At 39.7% G+C, this 24,820-nt stretch overlaps 2 protein-coding genes and 1 long non-coding RNA gene across 7 annotated transcripts in view; 1 reads left to right on the top strand and 2 right to left on the bottom strand.

The window, feature by feature from the left end:
- The window catches only part of Smr (nuclear receptor corepressor smrter), a 204,476-nt gene that overhangs the window by 51,391 nt on the left and 128,265 nt on the right, over window positions 1-24,820 (bottom strand). For all 4 annotated transcript variants that reach the window (XM_036376660.2, XM_036376661.2, XM_036376659.2 and 1 more), the window contains 2 exons: window positions 6,794-10,411; window positions 5,788-6,161 (listed from right to left, as the gene is read on the bottom strand). In XM_036376660.2, the coding sequence (XP_036232553.2) occupies window positions 5,788-6,161; window positions 6,794-10,411 (3,992 nt within the window). The remainder of the gene's footprint in view (window positions 1-5,787; window positions 6,162-6,793; window positions 10,412-24,820) is intronic.
- On the top strand, window positions 16,617-17,131 carry LOC138857557 (uncharacterized). The gene is made up of 2 exons (XR_011396677.1): window positions 16,617-16,824; window positions 16,897-17,131. It is a non-coding gene; the product is annotated as an uncharacterized lncRNA (long non-coding RNA).
- Window positions 21,187-23,272, bottom strand: Boh2 (Buddy of Hmr 2). Of its 2 annotated transcripts, none has more exons than XM_014238394.3 (3): window positions 22,937-23,272; window positions 21,850-22,881; window positions 21,187-21,779 (listed from the first exon to the last, which is right to left on the bottom strand). In XM_014238394.3, exons 2-3 carry the CDS (start codon window positions 22,764-22,766, stop codon window positions 21,623-21,625), a joined length of 1,074 nt encoding a protein of 357 aa, XP_014093869.1. In that variant the 5' UTR covers window positions 22,767-22,881; window positions 22,937-23,272; the 3' UTR covers window positions 21,187-21,622. The 2 variants fall into 2 exon arrangements, with proteins under 2 accessions (XP_014093869.1, XP_014093870.1); XM_014238395.3 differs by having other exon boundaries at window positions 21,850-22,821.

Genomic DNA, 24,820 nt, shown 5'->3' with positions numbered 1-24,820 from the left:
TGTTCGGTTACATTCGAACTTAGCCCTTCCTTACTTGTTTTTATTTTCTATCGTTACACTAGAGTAGAATCTGTTAATTAAAACATTTTTGCCAGCTGGCACGCGCAATATTTTTTTAGAGGGATGATGCGCCTGAAAGTATGTTGCGTTTTTTCACTCGCTGTTAACGCGCTACTTTCGGTTGTGCACTTATTTTTTATTTAAAGAGGCAATTAAAATTCACCGTTTCCGGTATTGCCTCTTGACAGCAGCTCCACCAACGGACACACGGGGAATACTGAATGGGGGCGAACTTTTTGCATGCATATAAGTTTTTAAAATATATAGTATATACGAAAGGGTTTGACACTGTGCTTGTGTGCTTTTTTTTCTCAGCTTACATTTACTTTCGACCACCACCACCCACATACATGTTGATGGCCGTTCCCACGACAGTCGGGTCTACGTAACCGGAACGGACCCGGATTTATTCCGGCCAAGGACTGTCAACTCGGCAGAATTCTGTCGCTACAACAACAACAACATGTTGATGGATAAATTGAATAAATGCAAGAGCCACTGAACAATCGCAACATACGCAAAGCGGGTTGCACCGAAGCTATAATACCCTTCACAGGCGCAATTCTTATAGCATAAAAGCCCATTTGTATGGCAGCTATGTAATGTTATTGTATTCCGATCTGAACAATTCCTTTTGAGAATGTACCGCTGCCTTGGATAATAATTCATTCCGAATTGCGTAAAGATATCTTGTCAAATAAAAAAAAAAATTCCATACAAGGACTGTATTTAGACCGTTCAGAGTGAGTGTATGGCAGCTATATGTAATAGCAGTCCGATTTTAATATTTTTTTCGGAGATTGTACTTTTGTCTTGGATAATAATTCATGCAAAATTTCGATAAGATATCTCTTGTCAAATAAAAAAGTTTTCCATACAAAGACATGTATTTGATCGTTCGTCGCCAGATATCGGCGGTTCCGACAAATGAGGATGAGGAGCTCCTTGGGAGAAAAAGACGTGTGCAAAATTTCCGATCGATATCTGAAAAACTGAGGGAACAGTTCGCATATAAACAAAGAGGCGGATATACATAGTTAAATCGACTCAACTCGTCATATATCGTATATAATTTATGGAGTCTCCGCCGTTTCCTTCGGGGTAGCCCTTCCTTACTTGTTTTATATGTAGTCTTTTGCTTACAGGGTTTTGAATGCACAATTTGAAATCAAGGGCTATAAGATTTATTACTTTTGGACTAGATTTAAGTTAGTGTGATTTAATGTATAGTTTGTTTTTTAACTTTTTTTAGGAAGGTCCTGGAGGTGCAACCACAGCAACAAGCGAAGAAAACATCGAAACAGTGAATAAAATTGTTCTTCAAAATCTACAAATCACTATGAGGGAAGTTGTAGAGGATGTTGTCATATCAATCGCTTCATGCCATTCAATTTTCCCGAATGTTTAGGGCATGAAACGTGTGGCAGCGAAGTTTGTTCCGAATTTGCTAAATTTTGAGCAAAAGCAATGTTGCATTAGTATCATTTTTTGACCAAAAACAAAACCATAATAATGACTCAACCACGGTATTCACCAAACTTGGCTCGCTGTAACTTTTTTCTTTTCCCAAACTGAAGAAACCAATGAAAGAAAAGCGTTTTGCCACAATTCATGAGATCAAGTCAGAATCGAAGAAATAGCTGATGGCCATACCGAAAAGCGCATTTCAGAAGTGCTTCGAGGATTGGAAAAAGCGTTGACATAAGTGTATTATATCAAAGGGGGATTACTTCGAAGGGGACAAAATAGATATTGATGATTATTTTAAATAAGTAGTTTTCAAAAAAATTCAAAATTCACCTTTTCCTTTGAACACACCTCGTACACGTAGGTATGTACAGCTGTTATCAAAATAATAGGAGTGCAAGTTGGCTTTATGGATAATATAGAAAAAAAATCGTAAATGTGACTTAATTGTTTCGAAGCTATTTTTTTATCTTACATAATTAGTAATGAAAAAAATTGGCAAAAAAAAGCTACATTCATGTTATATATATTCCTTAAAATAATAATATTGAAACCATCATAAAAATGGCTTTCTCAAAATAATAGGAGTGCTCTAGAAAAATATCCAAAACTTAAAAATCAACAAATTTTTTAAAACGATTATTTGAAATATAATAGTTTTAGGCAAAGAGATATGAATAAGAATAAATAATGCAACACTACGCCTTTTATTGTCTTTCAAAGCTCCTTATTATTTATGGGACCCTCTTTAGCGACTTTCTTTTTATGTCTGCCCACAAATTTTAAATCGAGAAACTGCGCGGTCCATTCAAGCACTCTTATGATGTTATTCGCGGACCACTTCTTTGCCATTTTGCTTGTATGATTTGGATAACTATCTTGCCGGAAGGCCCAAACAATAGCATTTAATCTTGACATAACCGAGCCGATCTATGATATCCTTGAGTCAGTGGCTCTTCGCCGACCATGTTTAACAATATTTATGCAATGTTTTAGATTAAATTCGGTTTGAGGCAGTATTTTCATGTATTGACGAGAACTTTTTTTAACAAACAGGATATTCTTCGATTCATCTGACAACAAGATGCTGCGCAATATTTCTGGCGACCTCTCTCTGAATCCGTGCTGTTAAACTTGTATTTGCATGAAAAGTAATTTTCTCGAGCTGTGTTCCATTAAATTATTATCCTTAATAGTCGGCTAAAGTTTGGATACTTGGAACCAAGCTCAGCTTATCCTTTATTTGTTTTAAGATTGAGAAAGGATGTTGCCACGTCTATCTAGTTATATGAGTTGCAAGTTAATTTGATATCGCTCGTTTCGTCCCCATATTTCGGCTTTTGATGCTATTTAACAACATTTCGTACCTTCGAAACTAAGTTTCCGATAATATTTTGCAATATCTTGTACGTTTTTTCACTTTAAATTAATTTCTGTATTAATTCATGCTGTTTCGAAGTGGATTGCTTTCCATGACCCATTTCACTAAAATTCAACTATATATAAGCCTAATTCGTCCACAAATTAATAAAAAATAAAGTTGCATCGCATCACTTAAGTGACAATGAACGACCAATTTTCTTTTCTACGTTGATTTCAAATTAGCGCTCTTATTATTTTGCAAAGCCAAAAAGAAAAAAAGGAATTATCGAGAAAAAAAAGTCAGAGGCGACTTCATGATTTGCACTCATATTGAAACAAATTAGATTAAAACAAGAAAAAACGTAAACTTCAGTTGCACCGAAGCTATAATACCCTTCATTTCTGCGGAGAATACATTAAAAATCAAATAAAAAAAGTTTTCCATACAAGCACTTTATTCCGACCGTTTAGTTAATATGGCAGCTATATGCCATGCCGATCGTTCAGTTTGTATGGCAGCTATATTCTATGGTCATCCGATCTATACAATTCAGATTGCATTATTGTCTTAAATAATAATCTATGCCAAATTTCGTGAAAATATTACGTCAAATAAAAAAGTTTCCCATACAACAACTTGATTCCGATTGTTCAGTTTGTATGGCAGCTATATGCTATAGTGGTCCGATATCAGCCGTTCCGACAGATGAGCAGCTTCTTGGTGAGAAAAAGACAAGTGCAAAATTTTAGATAGTTTGTGCCGTTTCAGACAGGGATTCAAAAGAGTCTTAGTTTTTTCAAATTTTCTTTTGGTGTCGCTCTGGGCATTCACACGGTCAAAAAGAGTCCAGCAACTCGAGTCTAGTTTTTCTGCATTCCTTTTCACAAAATTTTCGTAAATATTTGTGCGGTTCGACTGCGCAACACCGCGCAACACTGCGTGCTGCGTATTTCATTTGTATGTTGAGATGATGGTCACACATTTTGCTTGCAATGAATTACCATGAATATGGTAGAACAATATGCATAATACAAGTACCAAGTAAGTTTCAAAGAAATACTAAAGACGGGAATTCCCTAATCCACAAGAATGTATTGAATATCCGCAACTAATATTTTCAAGGCCAAATTTATAATAGGAATTTCCTAATCTTTAAGTATTAAAAACTCATAATTTCTTTACTCCGTATTAAAAATTCATAATTTCTTTACTCCATAATCTATATCTTAATTTTCTCCTTATTTACAATTTGTCATAATATTTCTATTATTCTATGCATACGTATTTGCATATTACATACAAAAATAGATAACAGAACTCAAATTTGCGATCGAATTCATTTGAAACCGAGCGCTCTTGCAACCATTCAAAGAATTTGAAAGTGAAAAGGAATGCTGAAAAGGGTAGCAGCGAGCTGTTACGAACAAGAACACAAAGCGTGCCACCCGAACACGAGTGGCACGGTCCCTTCGTCTTTCCTCGTCGTCCCCTAGCCCACAATAAACTGGTATGAGACTCTTTTGAATCCCTGTGTGAAACGGCACTTTGAAAACTGAGGGACTAGTTTGTATATATACAGAGAGACGGGCATGGCTAAATCAACTCAGCTCATCACGCTAATTAATTATTTATATATTTTATAGGGTCTCCGACGTTTCCTTCTGGGTGTTACAAACTTCGTGACAAACTTAATATACCCTGTTCAGGGTACAAAAAGAACAAAAAAATAAATAAATAAATAAAACAGCGAATCGAAGTAGATATGCAACAGCACTCCTATTATTTTCATGACAGCTGTATACATTTATACTTACATATGCAGTAAGTAAATCAGAGGCGCTCAAAGCGCAATTCAATAAAATAAGGCCACCACATTATTGAGCGACAAAAAAAATTTAGAAAGAGAATAACAAACAAATCTGCTGACTGTGTGTATGTGTGCACGAGCCGGCCAACAAAGGACCAAAACCATTAGCCTACGTACATTACTGTCCAGATAGAGAGAAAGCTGCCGCATATATACAATACATATATTATATATATAAGTGCGTATGCGAATGTGGTAGTGGATGATGAGACTGATCGGTTGACTTGCTGCCAAAAAGTGTCTTTTTAATTAAAAATTTTGTTTAAGCTCGCCACACTAAAGCACGAGCCACTCACGCGCAGACAAACTTACTTGTACCGTATAAATACCAGTTTACGACTTGAAATTTCTGTTAACTTAAGAAACAAAATCAGCGGACTATATGTCAATTATTTAATGCATTTCTGATGAGCTCTCTTCCACTAAAATTCGAGAGTGATGGTATGGCTGATCGGGTTTCCAACGAAGTTTGACAATCATTTTCTAGAACATCAACACGTATAAAATACCAGTTGCTTGTATGGAAGCAAGACAGTCGACTAACTAGTTGAGCTTGTGATTTATTTGTATACCAGTTTAAAAGTAATTTATAACTAGTTGATTTAACTGTAGGGTATATAAGCACATGCGATTGACAAACATGAGCGCAGGCATGCACACATACATACAAACTCACGTGTCAATACAAAGTGCTGCTTCATCACAGGCCACCCTTGCAACACTTTGGTGCTTGTCCCTTTGCTACAATGTGTTTTCGGCAAATTTACCTTTTTACCATGCGCTGCTTTATGAAGCTTCTTAAATATTCGCTTTTGACAATATAGCTGTTGCGGTTTTCCGTCAATTCAATCGATTAAAGGTATTTTCCATTACATTTGTATTAATACCAACGATTTATAACGTATTTTACTGTTAATTGTATTAATTAACACAAATCACGATATCAACTTTTCTTGTTTCTCTCACGTTTTTCACTTTTAAAAATAGCAAAGTGGTAATTTAAATATTTCAATGCTTCTGTGCCACTTACCTTTGCCGTCGATAGCATTGTTGCCTTCAGTCGTTGTAAATGTTATTGATGCTGCTGTGGCGTTGACGGTACCACCACTGCCATTGGAAGCCGGCGTCGCCGCAACATTCGTAGTCAATGTTGTTGTGAGCGATACATCGACGAGGGGTGTGGATATCACCACGCCAGCTCCACTTAAAACATCCACAACATTGTTATTGTTGTTTGCAGGGTTACCGCTAAGTGCGTGTATATTCGTAGTAGTACTGGTTAACATGGAGGAGGAGGAAGCGTTGTTATTGTTATTTTTTGTAGTTGTGGAGGAGGAAGAGGAGGAATTTATGGGGGAACCATCTATGTTCGTCGTGACATCGAGACGCTTCCGTTTTGGATCACTGTCATGGAAAGAGAAGAATATTAATAATTTTCTAAAAATCACGTACTACACATATCTGCATAAATACAGCCTAAATCCCGTTTTCTGTGACACTTGATAATAAATATTCGTTAAATAATATGAACATGTATAAAATTAATTATGATTGAAATTTGTCTTGATGACCTATACGTTAATCTCCCATGGAATACTTCCTTGAAACGCCTTAAACTTTAATGCAAATTTCTATCATCAACACCTTCTACTCAAATTACTTAAAATGCCTTACATCCAAAATGCATAAATAAACTGTTCTGAAAATTTTAGCTGGCAAACATTAGTTGTTTCCAACAATATTTTCCAAACAATATTCTAATACTGAGCGATTTTAGCCCTGAACATTGTTCCTTAAATGAGTTTTTAATTTTTCTTGACATAAAAGTGACTCGCATGGTTGGACTTTAGAAGATTAATCGCTAAATTAATATTGTAGCCTTTTCAGATTTTAAATTTATTTTTTTGCAGACAATACAACTGCACGTGTACTATAGATCTTTGCCTTTTCTTTTCACCCTAGTCTAAACTCATTGACCAATTCCTAACTTTTTTGAAAATATTAATAGAATGCTGCCAGTTTTAGTTGATACTCACCTAACATCTGAGTTGACATCATTACCGGCACCAATGCCTTCCACTTGCGCCGCTTTGAGTTTTTGCCCAAGAAAATTGCCAGCGGTTGTTGAGGTAGTGGGCGTGGCCACACTATTTCCGGCGCCCACCTTAATACCGCTGACAGCATCTAAGGTATTTAAAACCGCGTCCATTGCTTCTGTTGCTGCTGTTGCTGCTGCGCCGATCTTATCGGCTACAGCAATCATTTTCACATCTTCATTGGCGCTAGCTGCAGCCCCCGCCTGAGCCATTGTGGTAGCATAAATGGTTTTTATGCCATTCGGAACGACACCAGGCGGATGATGTGTTATGCCAGGCACGACATTTGTGACGCTAAAGGTGTTCGCTTCCGTTGGTGGAACATTAGTGTCACTACCAATGCTGCGAACAACGACACTCTTTTCGTCCATCAGCTTTTCACTATCCACATCCATTTCGCTATTTGCCGCCACTGCTACGAAAGCTGCTGCCGACTTTCTGCTATTTTCATCCACATTTGAGACATTAATGCTTGTGTTGATGGTTGTGGTAGTTGGCGCCGAAGTTGAAATTGTACTTTTTGAATTTGCTTCGCTAGCATTCGTATCGTCGCTTTTCGCTTTCGCCGCAGTACCACTATTTGCGGCATCTATCGTTGCTGTTATTGCTTGCTGACCAGCTGATGAGCTTTCAGAAGCTTTGTCAACTTCGGCAGCTTTTGAAGGCGCTGCTGCCATGCCGCTAGCTACAGTTATGCTGTTGCTGTTATTGGACGTGTTGTTGGATTTTTGTGCTGCAGGGGATGTAGCGTTCGCTTTGCCTTTGGCTACTTCAGTCGTGTCTGCGGCGATGGTCGATTCGGATGCTGCCGCAGTAGCATTGTTACCATTGTCTCCTTTGTTAGTAGACTTAGCATGAGCAGTTGCTGCAGCTTTCGCCGCATCTGCTGCTGCACGTTCCGCGGCACGCTCTGCTCGTTCAGCGCGTTCTCGTTCCGCTGCAGCCGAACGTCCACCTGTCTTCTGTTGCTGTTCACGTTGCAAGCGGGTTGTAACGCCTGTTGTCAGTGAATCAATAATACACTGTGTCTGTTGCTGTTGTGCCTTTGGCGGGTTTCGTGACGATCGGGTTCGTTGCCGTGACTTGCGGAGCAGTTGCTTGTAATTCTCCGTTTTCTTGCTGAGGTAGTAATAGCGTACACAGTCCTGTGCTGACTTGCGATCCAAACTGGCCGCTATGGCTCCAAAATTCTTCGGATGTTGTAAGAATTTTTCTTTAAAAATCTCTTTTTCTCCTGCAGTCCACACATTCAGTGTCTGTCGCTCCTTATGAACCACAACCATATCCTCAATGAAGCCGTTCTCATTGTGGTAGACGCAACGTCGTTGGCGAGCATCAAACATCAGTGGTGGTATGACGGCATATGAACGCATCTTCTTATCCTCCATTGCCTGCTCTTGCAGACCGTCCATGATTTCCTCCAAATCGGCCTCAGATTTGATACGTGAACCAACGCGATTAAAGCGCTCCTTATCCTCACGTTGCTTACGCAGCTCCGTAAAGACTTTCTCAAAGAACTCGCGATTCTTAGCCTCCCGTGCTTTTCGCTTCGCACTGCCTTCCGACTTTTCAACGCGCTTCTGCCACTCACTGGACATCTGCGCATATGTTTCCACCAACCCGTTATTGTGCTCCCAACGCTCATGTTTCAGTTTGCATATGTGATCCAGCAATGGCGTGCGCACTATCGTTTGATGCCGTTTAATTAACGTCGACAGGAGCTCTACATCCAACGGCTGATTATACAACGGCAATGTGATGCGGTTACCGCAATGGTTGAGTATGGAATGTTGCGCGGCGGCCGTTTTACGGTTCGCCTCGTATATTTTTTGCGCCAATGTCTGCAGTCTCCAAGTATGCTCCATTTTTACTGCATCATCATTCTCAGCAGCAAGTATTTCCTGCTCACGCTGTTGTTTACTCAGTATGACTTTGTCATTGAGGCCCTTTTCCTTCTTCCGCAACATCTCCATCGTATTTTCTGCACTCTGTATATCTGCGTCCACCTTCTGTATTTGCGTTAACAGCTCCTCCGTTACGGCGCTGCCACGCTCCTCAACGTTATCGTTTGGCAGTGTGGGTGAGATGGCTTCGACTTGCGGATGGTATCCCTCAGAAGAGGACGAAGATTTTACGGGAGGTGCAACCGCGCCACTACTTGCTATCAAAAAAGATTCGTTTGGCGGAGCGTTTAAGACGCCGACACCAGCACCAACACTAACCCCGCCAATACCACTGCTTCCACCCATCACTGTACCTGTAATACTGCGATTACTAGGTGGTGTGCCCGCTGATGTCAACATTGCTGGTTGGGTATCCACTTTCAACTGTTGCATCGCTGAGGGAGGTGGCTGGGTATTAATCACGTGGCTGCTTGAAACCACTGTCAAATGCGAATGTGGAACAGACTGGTGCAATATTTGTGATGCATTGTTACGAAAATTACCTCCAGCAATGATCTTCTGATGTTGTTGTTGCGCGGCTGCCAGCGATGCAGCAGATGGTGATGGCTGACGTGGCTGAGGTTGCGCGGCGTTCATAACTTTAGGTGGCAGGTGATTTGAGTTGCTGACTGTATTTGCCGTAGTTTCTGTCAGTCGCATTTTCTTGTAAGGCTGTCCCCCCGGATCAGGTGGAGCCTGTGGCAACTGTTGATGCTGCTGCTGGCTGCGCACATTCGCTGCCGCTACAGCATTAGCGTTCGCCAGATACTCACTGGGATAGTGATGCGCTGGCAGTATTATTCGCTGGCGTATTAAGTTGACATTGCCCGCTGCATTGTTTGCATTGAGAGGTGCTGCTGCATTACCGCCTCCAACGTTTGCACTGCTAAGCACATGAGCTGCATTGACTCCTTGTTGTCCTGAAGATGGCTGTTGGTGTGCGAAATGTAAAGCTTCAAGGTGGGAACCACTGCCAACACTAGATGGTGGTGGCTGCAGACCACCTCCCGGTACTTGCACAACGCTGACGGGCACTTGTGCGCTACCACCCACTGCGGCAACTGCTGCTGCTCGTTGAAAATCGGGCGCCATCTGAGGTATTCGCGTGTAGGGGTTGTCACGATATTGAGCGCCTGGTGGACCAATACCGTACGAAGTTTGCTGGATATAGGGATGCGGCGCTTCCCGCACCGCATTGAGTTCCGCAAACTTGGCGTACGTGTTGGCGGCAGCCGCTGAGCCTGGACCGGGTCGTGGTGGTGATAGAGGACTAGCTGCTGAACGGGCGGTCTGTTGTTGCTGTTGCTGCGGATGATGTTGGAGATGATGCTGCTGCTGTTGTTGTTGAGCGGCTTGCTGCTGGTGATGCTGCTGAGCAGCTTGCTGCTGTTGCTGCTGTTGCTGTTGATGCTGTTGCTGTTGTTGTTGATGCTGTTGCTGTTGATGTTGTTGTTGTTGATGCTGCTGCTGATGTTGCTGATGCATTTGATGCATTTGCTGATGTAATTGTTGCTGGGCGGCGGCAGCGACGGCTGCTGCTGCTGCGGCCGAGTGAGTAGATTGCTGGCCAAGAGCGCCGCCGCCCTTCGTGTATGACTGCGACCCATCGATTGGCCTGTAAAATCAAAATTGGGACGAAAACCAACCGATTATTAGATTTATTTGTAATAAATAAATATAAGTTAATGCAAATAGCAAATAAAAGCGGATTAAAACTAAATAAGGACATATATCCATATTGTAAACAAGCTATAGGTAATATTTTTTTCAAAAATATGTAGGCATCATACCAGAAGCAACTTCATATTTTTATTGGAAAAGTGCATATTTACAACTACGTAAGTATATATGTATTTCGGCATTAGAGTAGTGTCATTGACATTAAACATGTCTTTGATAATTTTAATTTTTCCAACACTTTTACACACAAATTACACAACACCAATCTTTAAAGTGATAAAATCATAGCCTTTAAGTACATTTTTGTTTTTTGCAAACAACAGAAACCTTTAATTGTCAGCTCAACACTTTACGGACATTTTGCAAGTGTGTTAAGTGAGCAAACACAATTCCAATCCGATAAATGTTCTAATCACATTTTTGAGTGCCCTCTCTACTATGAAATGTATTTTAATGATGATGGTATTTTTTCGAATTTACGAAATCGTAAAAATAGTAAAGAACACGACTTCCTTTAAGGTTATATCAACTTGCCAATTTCAAAAAGGCGATTTTTTTTTTCATATGTATCGAATGTATATACGTATGTAAGTATATTTGAAAATATCTTGTATTTGTAACGAATTTTTAACTTAAGTTGACCAGCTCCCACAACAAAAAATACGCTGGGATTTATAGCTGCCAATATTTGATGTATTCAAAAAGCTGAATATTTGACTTGCGTCCTTTTCCGTTGTCTGCTTTTTGAAATTCGCGTTGGTGTATGACCAAATAATTTTTATAACTAAATGCTTGATTATTAAAATTCAGGTTTACAAAATATCACTACATATTTGCCGTGCTTACTTTGTTATTTTTTAAAAGTATCAAGTGTTTATTTCGAAAAGTAACGATTTTATTAAATTTTTTTTATTATTTACTGTGACGGGTGTGACTAAAAATTAATTTTTTTATTTATTCCATAAAAGCTTTATTGTTAAAAGTAAAAGTACAATATTAAAAGTCAAAATGTAAGCAATAGTGTAGTCTTCTTAAAGATAACGGGGTTTATAAATAATGAGAGAAGCAATAGAAGAAATCGTTATATTAAAACAGAATATACAGAGAAAGAAAATTAAGTATTCAGTATATACAAATGTCAAAAACTTAACTTAAACTTATCAAAGTTTTTTTTATTATATTCATAAAAGTGACTCTCTTGTAGACGTCAAATGATCAAATTCAATTAAAAGAAAGTAAATTATTTTTTGTGCAGGGCCTCTTTACATGGAATTGATCAGTGGTGATCTGATAAACAGAATAACCTAGCGACCTATGTTAATTTTCGTATCAGACCATCTGATAAAATTCGGGTCCGTTCCGGTTACGTAGACCCGACTGTCGTGTGAACGGTCTACTGCTCGCTTCATTCCCGCTGATGAATTCCTGAACTACTATTCCCGCATAAGGGATTTCAATTTGCAAATTCGACAACTGATAGATCAACATAAGCGAACAAAATTGATGAAGCACCTGAAGTTATGTAATATGTCCTCCGGAGTGAGCAAGCTTTGGACTAATATCAAATCCCTGAGAAGCCACGACGATAACCGTGTCGAAATCAAATTTATCGGTCGTGTCTTCTCGGACCCGAAATAGTGCGCGGGCTACTTTAGCCACAATTTATACTGCACCCTTCGGTGGACAAGGCGAAAAGATGTGTTACCCGACGGTTACGCAAAATGCCAAATAACGGCGCACCACTTGCTGACACCGACGAGGAAGTTCAAAGAGCCAACAAAGCAAAGGCACCCAAATACATTGGCCCAGATAGAATAATGATATTAAGACACCTAGGCTCGACAGGAGTAAGCTATCTCTCCAAGGTCCTCTTCTTGACACTGACCACCCTTCACATACCCGATGTGTGCAAAATCGGAAGGGGGGTTCCATTCCTGAAATCTGGGAAGCCTACAAACGATTGCCCGATAGCTCTCCTTGCCCCAGTAGTGAAAACACTTGAGGCCTTGCTACTCCCGAACTTCACACACCATCTGAGCCTAGCTGAACACCAGCACGGCTTCCGTTAAGTGCACAGCACCACCACAGCACTAAGCGTCATAAACGAGCAAATAGCTCATAGGGCAATGAAATTGATGGCATGTGTTTATAAGTGAACGCCTATCTCCTAAAATTCTCGCTTCTTCAGTGAGAGGAGATTAAAACTTTTTCCTGCCACCCTATTTACAAATTTACTTCAATATTTCCAACAATAAATTTTAGGTATCGTATTTGACAGTCTGCACTCCTTCAGTCCGTACACAACCGCGATTGTCACAAAAGTACAGAGCCGTAACAAGATCCTCAAGTCGCCAGCCGGCAGCACTTGGGCAAAGACAAAGAAATGTTGCAGGGAACATACAAGGCAACCAGAGAAACGGTCATTAAATACTCCACCCTAATTTGGTTGCCTGGATGCAGCAGGACGCAGATGCAGGAGATATAGACCTGGCAGATCACCGCACTCCGGACTATAACAGGATTTCCCCCATAGTGAGGCCCACATGCACCCCATACTTCTCTTCAAGCAGTCAGGAGCCCTCTCCTAGGAACATCAGGAGAACATTCCTCTAACATTTACACCTTCATTGACTCCTTCCCAGTGAAAGGCATACTTGCAGTCCAAACAATAACCAGCCGCGTGAAACAAGACCTTCGAAACTTCGTTCTGGATACTGTAGCAGGTTAAACTCCTTGTTGTCCAGAATCGACCCCAACAACCAAATATATATCCAGCATACAATGAGCAAGCATGACCAGCAAACCCCACTCATCTAACAGCCCTCTTCTCCTGCGTTTGGCAGGCTCCTTGCTACCTAGCACCTCTCACACGGGTTGACAGAAGCCGCATTCCTGCGACAACCAATAGTTACCACCTCCTAATCCAGGGTGTTATGCGACGACCGTGCCTCTTGTGTTCCCCTTAATATACGCTAACCCGACGGCTCGCCATGTCGAGCCCAAGGTCGAAAGAACAAGATGAACAAACAAACCACAACAACAGTGAACGAACACGAACAAAGCCAACAACACAAGCACCGGTGCAGGTAAGGGACATTCAGGAGCTTCCTGAATGCAAGGGACGATGATGACGACATGCCCTGCTGCAGCGGCGCTCAGCACACCCACAGAGACTCTCTTGAGCAGGATCAGCTGCTCGGATTCAGAGGAGTCGCAACGCGCATCTACCGGAGAAGTTCACAAAAGGAGAAGGAGGAGGGGAGGCAGACTACCCCTTAACCACCAACTTTGTGTCCCAGAGGACAAGATGATCCCAGAAGAAAGGGCATGAGCGATGCCAGCCTGAAATGGTACCCTAGGCACCTCCAGGAAGGAAGAACTCCGGAGGATGCCGAAAAACTAGCGCGACACAGGGTGAGAGGTACCCGCAGGAGCCGCCTAACTCCGAACGGCAGAGGTGCAATAACGCATAGGCGACCACTCCGCCACGAACCCTCCTCGGGGGGGTAGAGGGACAGCGAAGATATGCGGATGCTCTCAAAGAAATTCGGATGGCTGTGCTGCCTCTAAACTATCTGGCGGAGACATTGTTGTCGGAGGAGCTTACCGTGCTTCAAGACCTACTCATGGAGGAGGTATTCAGAGGGTCTGGATACGCAGCATCCTTCCATGGAGTATATTTTAAAGGAGGCATGCTGCAGGTTGACTGTAAGGATGAGAAGTCTGCTAGCTGGCTGAGAGAGATCGCTCCCAAACTGACAGACTGGAATGGCCCAATCCTCTGCGCAAAGAAGGGAGACGAAATTTCGACCATGCACAGCATGACGGTATTCCTCCCCAGGTGCGCAGGAAAGCCGTACGAGTTTGGTCTCGGCGAGTTGAGAGTAGCAAGGTCGAGGATACAGGGTGGAGGCTCAACCTCTGCATAGACGACGAATCATATAAATTCGTCCGGAGGGGGACCTTCCGTCTGAACTATAGGTTCAGCTCTGTGGTCATGAGGACATACAAGCCTAAAACGACCGGAGGACGGTGTGGATGAGAACCAGTTCCTCATGGAACCGATCCTGTATTTGGACCACTCATGGAAGTTGTCCAAATGAACCTACACCACGCGGCGTCGGCCTCAGCAGTCATCGCGAGCAGTCATTCGCATCGGATGGCCTGGGCTTACTGTTGATCCAGGAGCCATGGATCTATATGAAACAAGGTAATCTGGGATCTCTCTTGTGGGAGATCTAGAACCTGCGTAGTAGTTAGGAACGATATCGATTACTTTGTATTTCAGAGTTCCTAGCACAGGACCTGGACGCTGTACAGGCAAACAACGAAGGAGTGGACTTCGTCCTGGTAGCGGTCTTCTTTCCGGAAGAGACACCGACAGCACCCCTGGTGGAGTACTGCAGGAGAAATAAGCTGCCTTTCGTCCTAGGATGCCACGCCAACGCGTCAGAAGGGAGGTGCTGGACATCACTCTTAATAACAAACCTATGACAGGGCTGATCTCGCAATGGAGAGTGTCATCAGAACCCTCCATGTCAAATCACCAGATTCGCACTGGCGATAGAGGTCAAGCAACTCCCTCTCAGGCGCATCCCTGGAAACAGGGTCTGGCCCACTTTTAGGGACACGAATGTTAGTAGAAGGGGGCATTTCTGCAGCAGGGGAAACAGGTCTTGCTGGTATAACTAGCGCTGGCGTATATCCCTGAACCATGGCCCAACGCAAAAGTGATCTTCATACCCAAAGTAGAGGTGATACCAAAATTCGTCTTGGCACGACAAGAGTTTGCCCACAGTCTTTGGAGCCCAGTTGTAGACGGTCTCCTTGAGCTGCTAACTAGCAATGGAATCCACTGTCAGGGATATGCGGATGACATTGTTATCTTAGCTAGGGGTAAATTAGCGTACAAAGGGGACTGGGGCTGGCTTGAATGGTGTAGTGGGGTTGGCTTAAACATTAACTCCTCTTAAACTACAATCATTCCGTTCACTACACGGAGGTCACTGCCAGGCCTCAGAAATCTATCTCTTGGCGGTAGAGTGTTAGAGATGACCAACTCGGTCAAGTACCTATTCCTCACGCTGGAAGCAGCATGTGGACATAACCCTAGTCAAGGCTACGAAAGCACTCATGGTGTGCAATCGACTTGCCGGGAAATCATGGGGATACAACCCAAATATTATCAGGTGGATGTACATCATGATCGTGAGACCGATTATCACGTATGGAGCGTTGTATTGCGTTTCTAAAGAATCGCAGCGTTCGGTAGGATTTAAACTATCGAAGCTGCAAAGACTTACCTGCATCTGCGCGTCGGGCGCAATGCGTACGTGTCCGACTGCAGCACTAGAAGTAATGCTAAAACTCACACCGTTACATATGGTAATCGAACAGACAACCAAACAGACTGTGCTCCAAATGACAGCAGAAGGATTTGGCAGAGGAAAGGTAATCTCGTCCCAGCAGATGAATGCGCTAAGTGATGAAATGCCATTAGCCGATCTTCCAAAGGACAGCATTATCAAAGTAGTAAGCTTCACTAAGTTCAAAGTTACCCTTGGCAGTAAGGCGAAATGGAATGATTCCACGCTGGACCTACTGCTAAGGGAAATCACTATCAAGTGCTACACCCCAGGCTCGAAAACGGCGGAGGGGATTGGTGCAGAAGCCACGCATCAAAATTTGAATCCATGTTTCCAAACAGGGATCGCATTGCTTCACTAGCACCTAGCAGTATATTGGAGTTCATCAATTTGCTGGGGCACAATAGACCATAGGTCGCAGGGCATACCTCTATTTCAATCTATATATCTAACACCCTTCTCCTTATGGTCCGAACCCGTCGTTTCTGTGCCTACCGTTGGAAGACTTTGATGACAACCAACCAAAACATTTCCAACTAAGCGGGAACAAGAACAATAAAATCTTTGTGAATATTTTCAATTCGAATGTACCATAGTGAAACCGAAATCGCTCTGAGGATTTTTGACTGGAACCTCTGTATTATATCAATGTCGGTTGCAAATTGATAGAGCTGTAAAACAATCGATGGGACTATCGATAGTTTCGATGGCTTATGCCTTAACTAGACTTACCAACACTTTTCATAAAATTTAAAAATTTAACGTAATAAAAAAGCTACATAACAATATAATCTGGTAATATCAAATGTGACGTCTAATTTTGGATAAAACAAAATTGGCGCTAACACATACACATAGTGCAACTTAAAAGCCCAATGCGTAAGAAGGAGATGAATATCACACGTACGCAAGAGTGTTCAAGAGTTTAGAATTGGGCGTTAAGAAACTTTAACAGAAATCTCTGATAGCGCGGTTGAGTAACGTAAGTACAATTTGAAAATAATGTTGCGGAAATATTTACATTTCACATAACCTGAATTATTCATACATGCAGCCGCAATTCAGAATCTTTGACGCCACGGTTTTCCAGTATTTGAATAAGAATTAACAAGAGCGGGCTAAGTTCGGGTGTAACCGAACATTTTATACTCTTGCAACTTGCACGAATCAAGCCAGGGAAATTTCAGGTGCTGGCAAAACTTTATATTAAAAAATGTCGCGGAAGAATTAAACATCCATTATTCGATGAAATCGTGAATAAATTAAAATCAAATTTGGTATCTTCTTGACTTATATTGAGGGTCATTATTTTAGACTGTTTATTGCTATATTTTAGTTTGTGTCAGCTAAAATTATACTAAAAAAAACCTTCAAATCAGATGCAGTGGTAGATTGAGTTATTAGATCGAAGAGGCTAAATTTAATATATTGAGTTTATGTGGAAAACGTCAACCAGTAAGTCGAAATTTATTAGATTAAAGATATGAGATTTAGACCAAGGTATAGACCAATTCCATTCTAACTCAGCGCTAAACCATATAAGTTTTAAGAAAACTTGTCCACTTAATTTTATTTAAATATCATACATTTTGACCAACCTAAACGGTTCCTTTTTTAGTTGAAGATCGATTCGTGCTGCCAACCTAGAAAATGTAGATTTGACATGTAAAATCAAAATTCGATTCAGTTTTTACTCACGAAGGGGTGTATAATTAATAAAATGGACATTAGTTTTGATTTATATTACGAAGACAAAAATGTTGGGGATAAAACTGAGATATGTTGTTGTTGTTGTAACGGTTACCTAATCCCCGTTTGGATGATAAATTCCAGATTGGTTGTCGTCGAGGTCATCTAACGGGAGGCCCAGGAAACGAGCTGTTTCGACGAGGTCGGACCATAGGGAAAAGGGTGTTAGATGAGTGGGGTTCGTTGGGCATGCAAAGAGGTGGTTATTGTCATGCGGAGACTCATTGCACGCAGGACATGTGTTTGGTATGTCGGGGTCTATTCTGGATAAGTAGGAGTTTAACCTGCTACAATATCCAGAACGAAGCCAAAATTTTATTGACAATTAAATAGTTTTTAAATGTTTGTGGCAAATTCGTAAATTATTTTCATTTAAGGAACCATTTTTTACTAAATTCCTTGCTAAAGGTAGTTTCCAAAAAGGCAGTTTGAATAAATTTAAAGTTTTAAATATTGTGAACAAATTATTTGTGGGCAAACAACTGCAGAGGAGAAAACGCTTTAAAATTTTAATTTTACTCAAAAAGTACAATATATTTCAAGGAATAGTAGATTGAATCGACTCTTTTTGTTCGAAATATTTAGCTTTATCTTTTATTTTTAGACCCGTTTTCAATTTTTGATTAATTTTTTTCCTAAATAAACGCAGTGATGTTCAACTACAACTGCTTGGTAACAGTTGTAATTTTTTGTATTCTAGTTAACACCATTGACACAACAAAGTTCCGGTCTTCCCATCGACAGTCCTTCCGTTCGCATTACAGTCGGGTCTAAGTAACCGGAACGGACCTGTATCTTTAATTGGCCAAGGACTATCAACTCGGCAACATTCCTCGAAATTACTTCAGGAATGTTTTCTGCCGCACAAAAAAAATTTGAAGTTGGACATTTCAACCAAACCTTTTTTGACCGATTGAGTCAAATCGATTACACTGAATTTCAAAAGATTAACCAAAATACAGTTGAGTTGAAACCCGTAATAGGGCCTTAAATCAAATATATACATATTCGGGAAAATTATCCCCCCAATTGAAATCAGATATTTGTGTTTTCCTTGTTTCTGGACCAACTTGTGGTGTACGACTTGTTAATGATAAACATTTAATGTATTTAAAATTTACATAATATATTTACAATACAAAATGTTTCTTGCTTCTGCAGATACTTCAACCATCTGATCTCTAATACAATTCAATTACTCCCAGTCCGAATTTCTTACATAGTTATACATATTTTTTATGTAATTTTGAATAAAGAAATATATATGTATTAGGTAAAGTAAAAAGTTCGTTCGGTTTTTTATTGATTTTTCAAAAGATGATAACTTTGTGTACATTTGTCCGATTTAAGTCATATATGCGCCGTTTTGTTCGTAAACGGTACGAGCTCCAGGAGCCTCTGGAGTGTCACCAAAGACGTGTGTGGCCTGGCGTTGTCCTCATGGAACACAATTCGGCCTCTGTTGATCAAAGATGGCCTCTTCTGGATGAGTGCTGCCTTCAAGCGGTCCAGTTGTTGGCAGTAGAGGGCCGAATTGAGCGTTTGGCCATAGGGGAGCAGCTCGTAGTAGATGATTCCTTGCCCATCTAACCAAACACACAGCAAAACCTTCCTGGCCTGGTCTTGGCCACCATCTGGGCCGCTTCCCCGAGCTTTGACCACGACCGTTTGCGCTCGATGTCATAAGTGACCCATTTTTCATTGTCAGTCACAATCCCCTTCAGAAACGGGTCGATTTGATTCCGATTCTGCAGCGATTTGCAGATGGAAATTCGGTCCATCATGTTTTTTGCGTTAGTTCGTGTGAGACCAAACATCGAGCTGCTTTTTGAATCCAAGGTTATGCAAATGGTTCAAACGGTTTTCTGGCTTATCTTTATTTCCTCAGCAATTAAATAAGTGCTCACGTGACGGTCTGTTTCCACTATTTCCATGATTTTATCGCAATTTTCGACGACAGGCCTCCCGACGCGTGGTGCATCTTTGACATCGAAATGACCGCAACGGAAGCTAGCAAATCACTTTTGTGCTACACGTTCGTTTACAGTATCGGGCCCATAAACTAAATTAATTTTTTCAGCCGCTTTGTCTGCTTTTTCGCTTTGATCGAAGAAAAATTGTAAAATATAGCGAATTTTCTCTTTGATGGTGTCCATCTTTGACGAGCGCTCACAACGTACTGAGTCAAACAATCGAAAAACTGTCAAGGACAAACTTTTAGCGCGAATAAACACGTTTTCAGCAACGTATAGTATGACATGATGCGACACGTAACACAAGTACGAGACAATATCGGCATTTCTTAGATCAGTGGTTCTCAAACTTTTTTAATGGCGGAACCCTTTTGGGAAGCAAAATACTTGATGGAACCCTACAATAAAACAATTGTTTTTATAAGTGTATTCTTTATTAATCAGCATAATAAAAGTAAAATGTAACAGTGACTAATTATTATTTACTTCACCACTTGGCAAGGACGATAATAGAAAACTTTAAAAAAGAAAAAATCTAACTAGTGGGAGGTATGAAACTGTTTTTTATTTTTCATCAATTGGTTGATATCAGGTTTGATGGAAGAAAGTTGGAGTCTCATATCAGCTTCGGCGTCCAGTCTATTGCGATATTTTGTTTTTGTGGCTGCATAAGTAGAAAATCCTGTTTCGCACAAATATGTAGTTGGGAACGGGAGAAGAATATCCCGAGCCATTTGGCCAAGCATTGCATATTCATCTTGGATTCTGCACCAAAAATCATTGAGAGGCGTCGTTTTGAATAGTGACTCCACACTTGTATCGGATGACATTTCTAAAAGAGATTCATATATCTCGTTTGACATGTTTTCAGGCTTTTCCAAATTAGGTAAAAAAGGATTATGAATCCATGAATTCACTTTAATTTTTGTATTGTGTTCTTCGGGAAAATACTTTTCAAAAGATGAGCGCCACGATTTGAGATAATTGACCAATTCTGCAAACAATTCTGCATCATCTTCGAACATTTCTAAGTCGTTTTCGCTTATAAACTCACTGAGTAACGTAAAGCTTTCTATTTTCTTTCTTACCAATGCAAATGATCCAAAAATCTAATTTTCTTTTAAAAGCAGTTATTTTATTATAGGCCTGAAACACTGTTACCTGTTTGCCTTGCAACGATAAATTCAATTCGTTAAGTTTTTGAAAGATATCCGCCATAAAAGACAATCGAAACAACCAACTTGTATCATACAAACGGTCCTTCAAATTAAAAGAAGTATCTGCTGAAAGAAACATTTGTAACTCGGCTCTGAGTTCAAATAGCCTTGTTAAAGTTTTACCCCGAGACAGCCATCGCACTTCTGTATGGAGCAGCAGTGTTTTATGTTTGCTGCCATAATCTTCCCACAATAATGAGAACAATCGGGATTGTAGTGGTCGTGATAAATAAATAACGTTCACAGCGTTTTGTCTCCGCGCGGCTGTGCGGACTCAGCGACCAGAGAGAGGTGTTTTGATTTTTTTTTTTCTAAATTCTTGTGGAACCCCGACATAGGTATCACGGAACCCTAGGGTTCCGCGGAACACACTTAGAGTATAGCTGTCTTAGATAAAAACCGAACTTTTTACTTGAACTTTTACTTTTTAATATATAAATATGGTGACGCATCATTTGCTATCTTCAGTTGTAATAAATTATAAATTACGTATAATTTTATAAATCGTTAAATATAATTAATTAAGTGGTTAGGGTTATTCAGAAAAAAAAGTATATCTTAAAAATATTCTCTGAAAATTTGAAGTACGAGTTATTTGAAATAAGCAATAGGTTCTCGGGCGATCTGGTGTTCGTATAAAACTTCAAATGCGTTTTTCTAAAAACCATAATGGTGACCACTAAAGCACGAAAACCGCTGGGTAGATTTCAATGAAATTTATATATTATACATGAAAAACTAGCGCAAGGATCTTTTGTTTAATTTCGATATTTTATATAAAATTAACTGTTGGTATTTTACCGAAAAGCTGGACAAAATATCTTTGACTACACCTAACCCCCTAATTTATGCGCTGTCTTTTCACGGCTACACCACGCTGTTGAGTTGTTTGTTGAAGCGCTTTCTGAGCTTGAGGATTCATGGGCATAGCTTCAGCCAACATAGCTACAGTGCGACGCAATTCCGCAAGTTCTGCTTGCATTTTATCAATATTTGATCTAAGTGAATAGGAAAATATATTTTAGAAATGTATGAATGTCAAAGTTAGCATTCCAATTAAAAACTTACTTATCCACTGGTTGCGTAGAAATAGAAGGAACAGCCGAACTCTGCAAATTCGCCAATGGTACGGGCGTGATTAATGGAACAGTAGGCGCAGCTGGTGGAACCACTTGTGTCGGCTGCTGTGTACCAGTATTTGGTTCCACCAATTGTCCAATTGTGTCTCTACTTACTACAGCAGTTATCTTCAAATTTGGGTGCATTCTTAAAGGTAATTGTATAGCTGACGACTTCGCAGAGCTATTGGGCTGAGTATTTCCGGTAATTGATGTAACATTTGTTCTAATAGTTGCATTAGTGGTCGTAGTTGTTGCAGTTGTAGAAAAGGTGTTCGCAGTTGCCACATTACGTCCATTTAAGGATGTCGCAGAAGATACTGTGTTCGCGCTTGATGGCGCAGGCGCCGCGCTACAGACTATAGGAACGCTGGGACCATGACCTGCCATAAGCTTCTTCAACATTTGATCAGCACTCACCTTTTGCGATTCAAGTAATTTTCGCATTGTAGCCGGATCACCCTCATTGATTTTACGCAATGAATCGCCATCAGCGTCTACTACAACGTAATTCACTATGTGAGCATGTGTATTTGGTACAATACGAAAAATACTTTTTGGTTGGGGTGTTGCGTTTGGATTCGGATTTTTTAAATCACTTAATTTTGCAGAACTTCCTTCCACTTGAAAAACAGTAGTAAAACCATTTATTAACATAGGTTTCTCCATTACAGAAGGTTCTGTTACAAATTGTGTGATTTTGCGTTTGGGTACCATTGAAACCAGCTTAATAACATTACAGTCAGCATTTTCACAACGTCGCTCAACATTGTTGTTGTTCCCAGGCCCTGCTGTTGATGAACTACCTCCTACAGTATTGGCAGATTCATTAGCGACTGGGTTTGATAATGTGGCCAATGTAGTCATATTAACAAAACAGTTGCTATAAGTGCAGAAAAATAAGTCCTTTCAGGCTGTCAACCTAATTTGTATGCAATCAATATATTCCCAAATAAATGCGAAAAACGGTTAAATGAAATATCTACAATAAAATATAGTTACAATATTTTAAATAAACATTTTGGTATTTCACATACCATTTCATTGAGTTGGCTGTGTAAGCCAAACTTTGAAGTTCACTGTAGTAATGGTCGTTTGTATAATAATTGTGCCTTTCCAAATCATATCATATTACGCCGAACAATGCATCAACTAACAGCTTGAATAATTTCAATTCAAAGATTGTTTTCGCAGTGACATTAATATTTTTTTGCAATTAAACGCCTTTGAATTAATAATATATTTGTGTTAATTCGATTGAATATTGAGTAATTCTACGCAAAATCACCAATATTTATTTCTCACAACCGAACTCTCTGCCAAATCGTTTAGAACTGATAATGCCGAAACCAACGAGTTGGTCAGTGTTGATGCTACACGTTAAGTATGGTGAATAAATATGGGAAACGTTTTAATCGCATTGAAGTAAAAAAAAGCAAACCATAGTTTGTGCTATTCTTTAAATTGCGAACCGATTCATAAAATACATGTAGCGGCCATTGAATTCCGGTTGCCATCCAGAACAATACGGCAGAAAGAGAAGCAATGAGTATACTTTATATATTTGCACTGCTCATATTCGTGCCAGAACTAAATTTGTGTGCGTGAATCCATGATGGCCGCACAAAACGCTATAGCAACGAAACGGTTCGGAATAGTATGACATACATGCTGGAGTTGTAACTGGTTCTCACTGTTTCAATACAACATGTGTTTAGCTCGAAACAAATTGAATCTGAACGCACATGTTTTATAATTTGAAACACACATGTTTGAAGATTTTATGATTGCGAAATACAATTTTTATTTAAATTTGCATATGCATATGCACATGTGATGTGTATGTAGTTATTAAAAAGCATTTTTGATATGTTTTACCTTTGCCTACAAAACGCATTTTCAATACAAACTTCTAATTCTATCGACATTTATTATAAATCTAATACACGTACATAAGTATATTTTTTTATCAAACATATTTAATTACATTTTTTTCTTGCAATTCCACATATAGGTATTAACATACATACACGTCAATATCATTATTTTGCTATTTTCTCGAAGAAAAAATAATTGAAAATTATCTAGATAGTATATCCGATTCTGAGAAATTGCACCATAGAAAGTACAGATTTCAACAAACATAAAGCCTAATGGCTTAAACAAAAATCTAATATTTTGATGTGAAAATTTTTTATTGAAAATTATTTTTGATTAATTTAAGGCGAAATAAGGTTTCTCACATAATATTTTAAATTTAAATAAATAGTGTGTTTGGAACACAAGAAGGTAAATTTACAGCAAGTTTTTTCGTGAATGAAACAAATTTTTTATACGATATACATATGTACATACATTTATGTAAAAAACTTAAAAAATTGGATATTTGAATTTGTAGGTTATGTAAAAAAAAGATATTACTACAACATTTTTAGGTCTTTTCACTACTTACAACTTATACCATAATACTTTATTCTATATAGAACTCGTAGTTTTTCCGGAAACCCATTTAACCCTTAAAGATTCAACCAAGCCCCTTTCCTCTTCCGACCTCGGATCGCCCATAAATTATTTTTCCTTTCATGTTTGTTATTTAATTTTTCGTTTCCAAATTCCAAATATATATTAAAACCTGTGAATTTCTTTCTCGTTTTACAATTTTTGAAGACTTCTTCACAGGTCTAATACATATGTATGTATGTATAGAGGTCTTCCTGCGAAAATAACGTAAGCGCCAAAAACTAAGTTTTACATGAGAAGGTTTTTTAAAGGTTAAATCAATGTTGGTTGATGGATTTCAGTGAAACTCGAAACACAGTATATCTAAACAACTACGATTTTTGGCGCTTACGTTATTTTCGCGGATTGTCGCAAAAGCATACATATAAATGTATGTTTGTAAATACATATGTACATATATG

Source organism: Bactrocera oleae, chromosome 5 (genome assembly GCF_042242935.1).
Source record: "Bactrocera oleae isolate idBacOlea1 chromosome 5, idBacOlea1, whole genome shotgun sequence".
NCBI lineage: Eukaryota > Metazoa > Arthropoda > Insecta > Diptera > Tephritidae > Bactrocera > Bactrocera oleae.
This window is presented reverse-complemented; position numbering and strand designations above follow the sequence as displayed.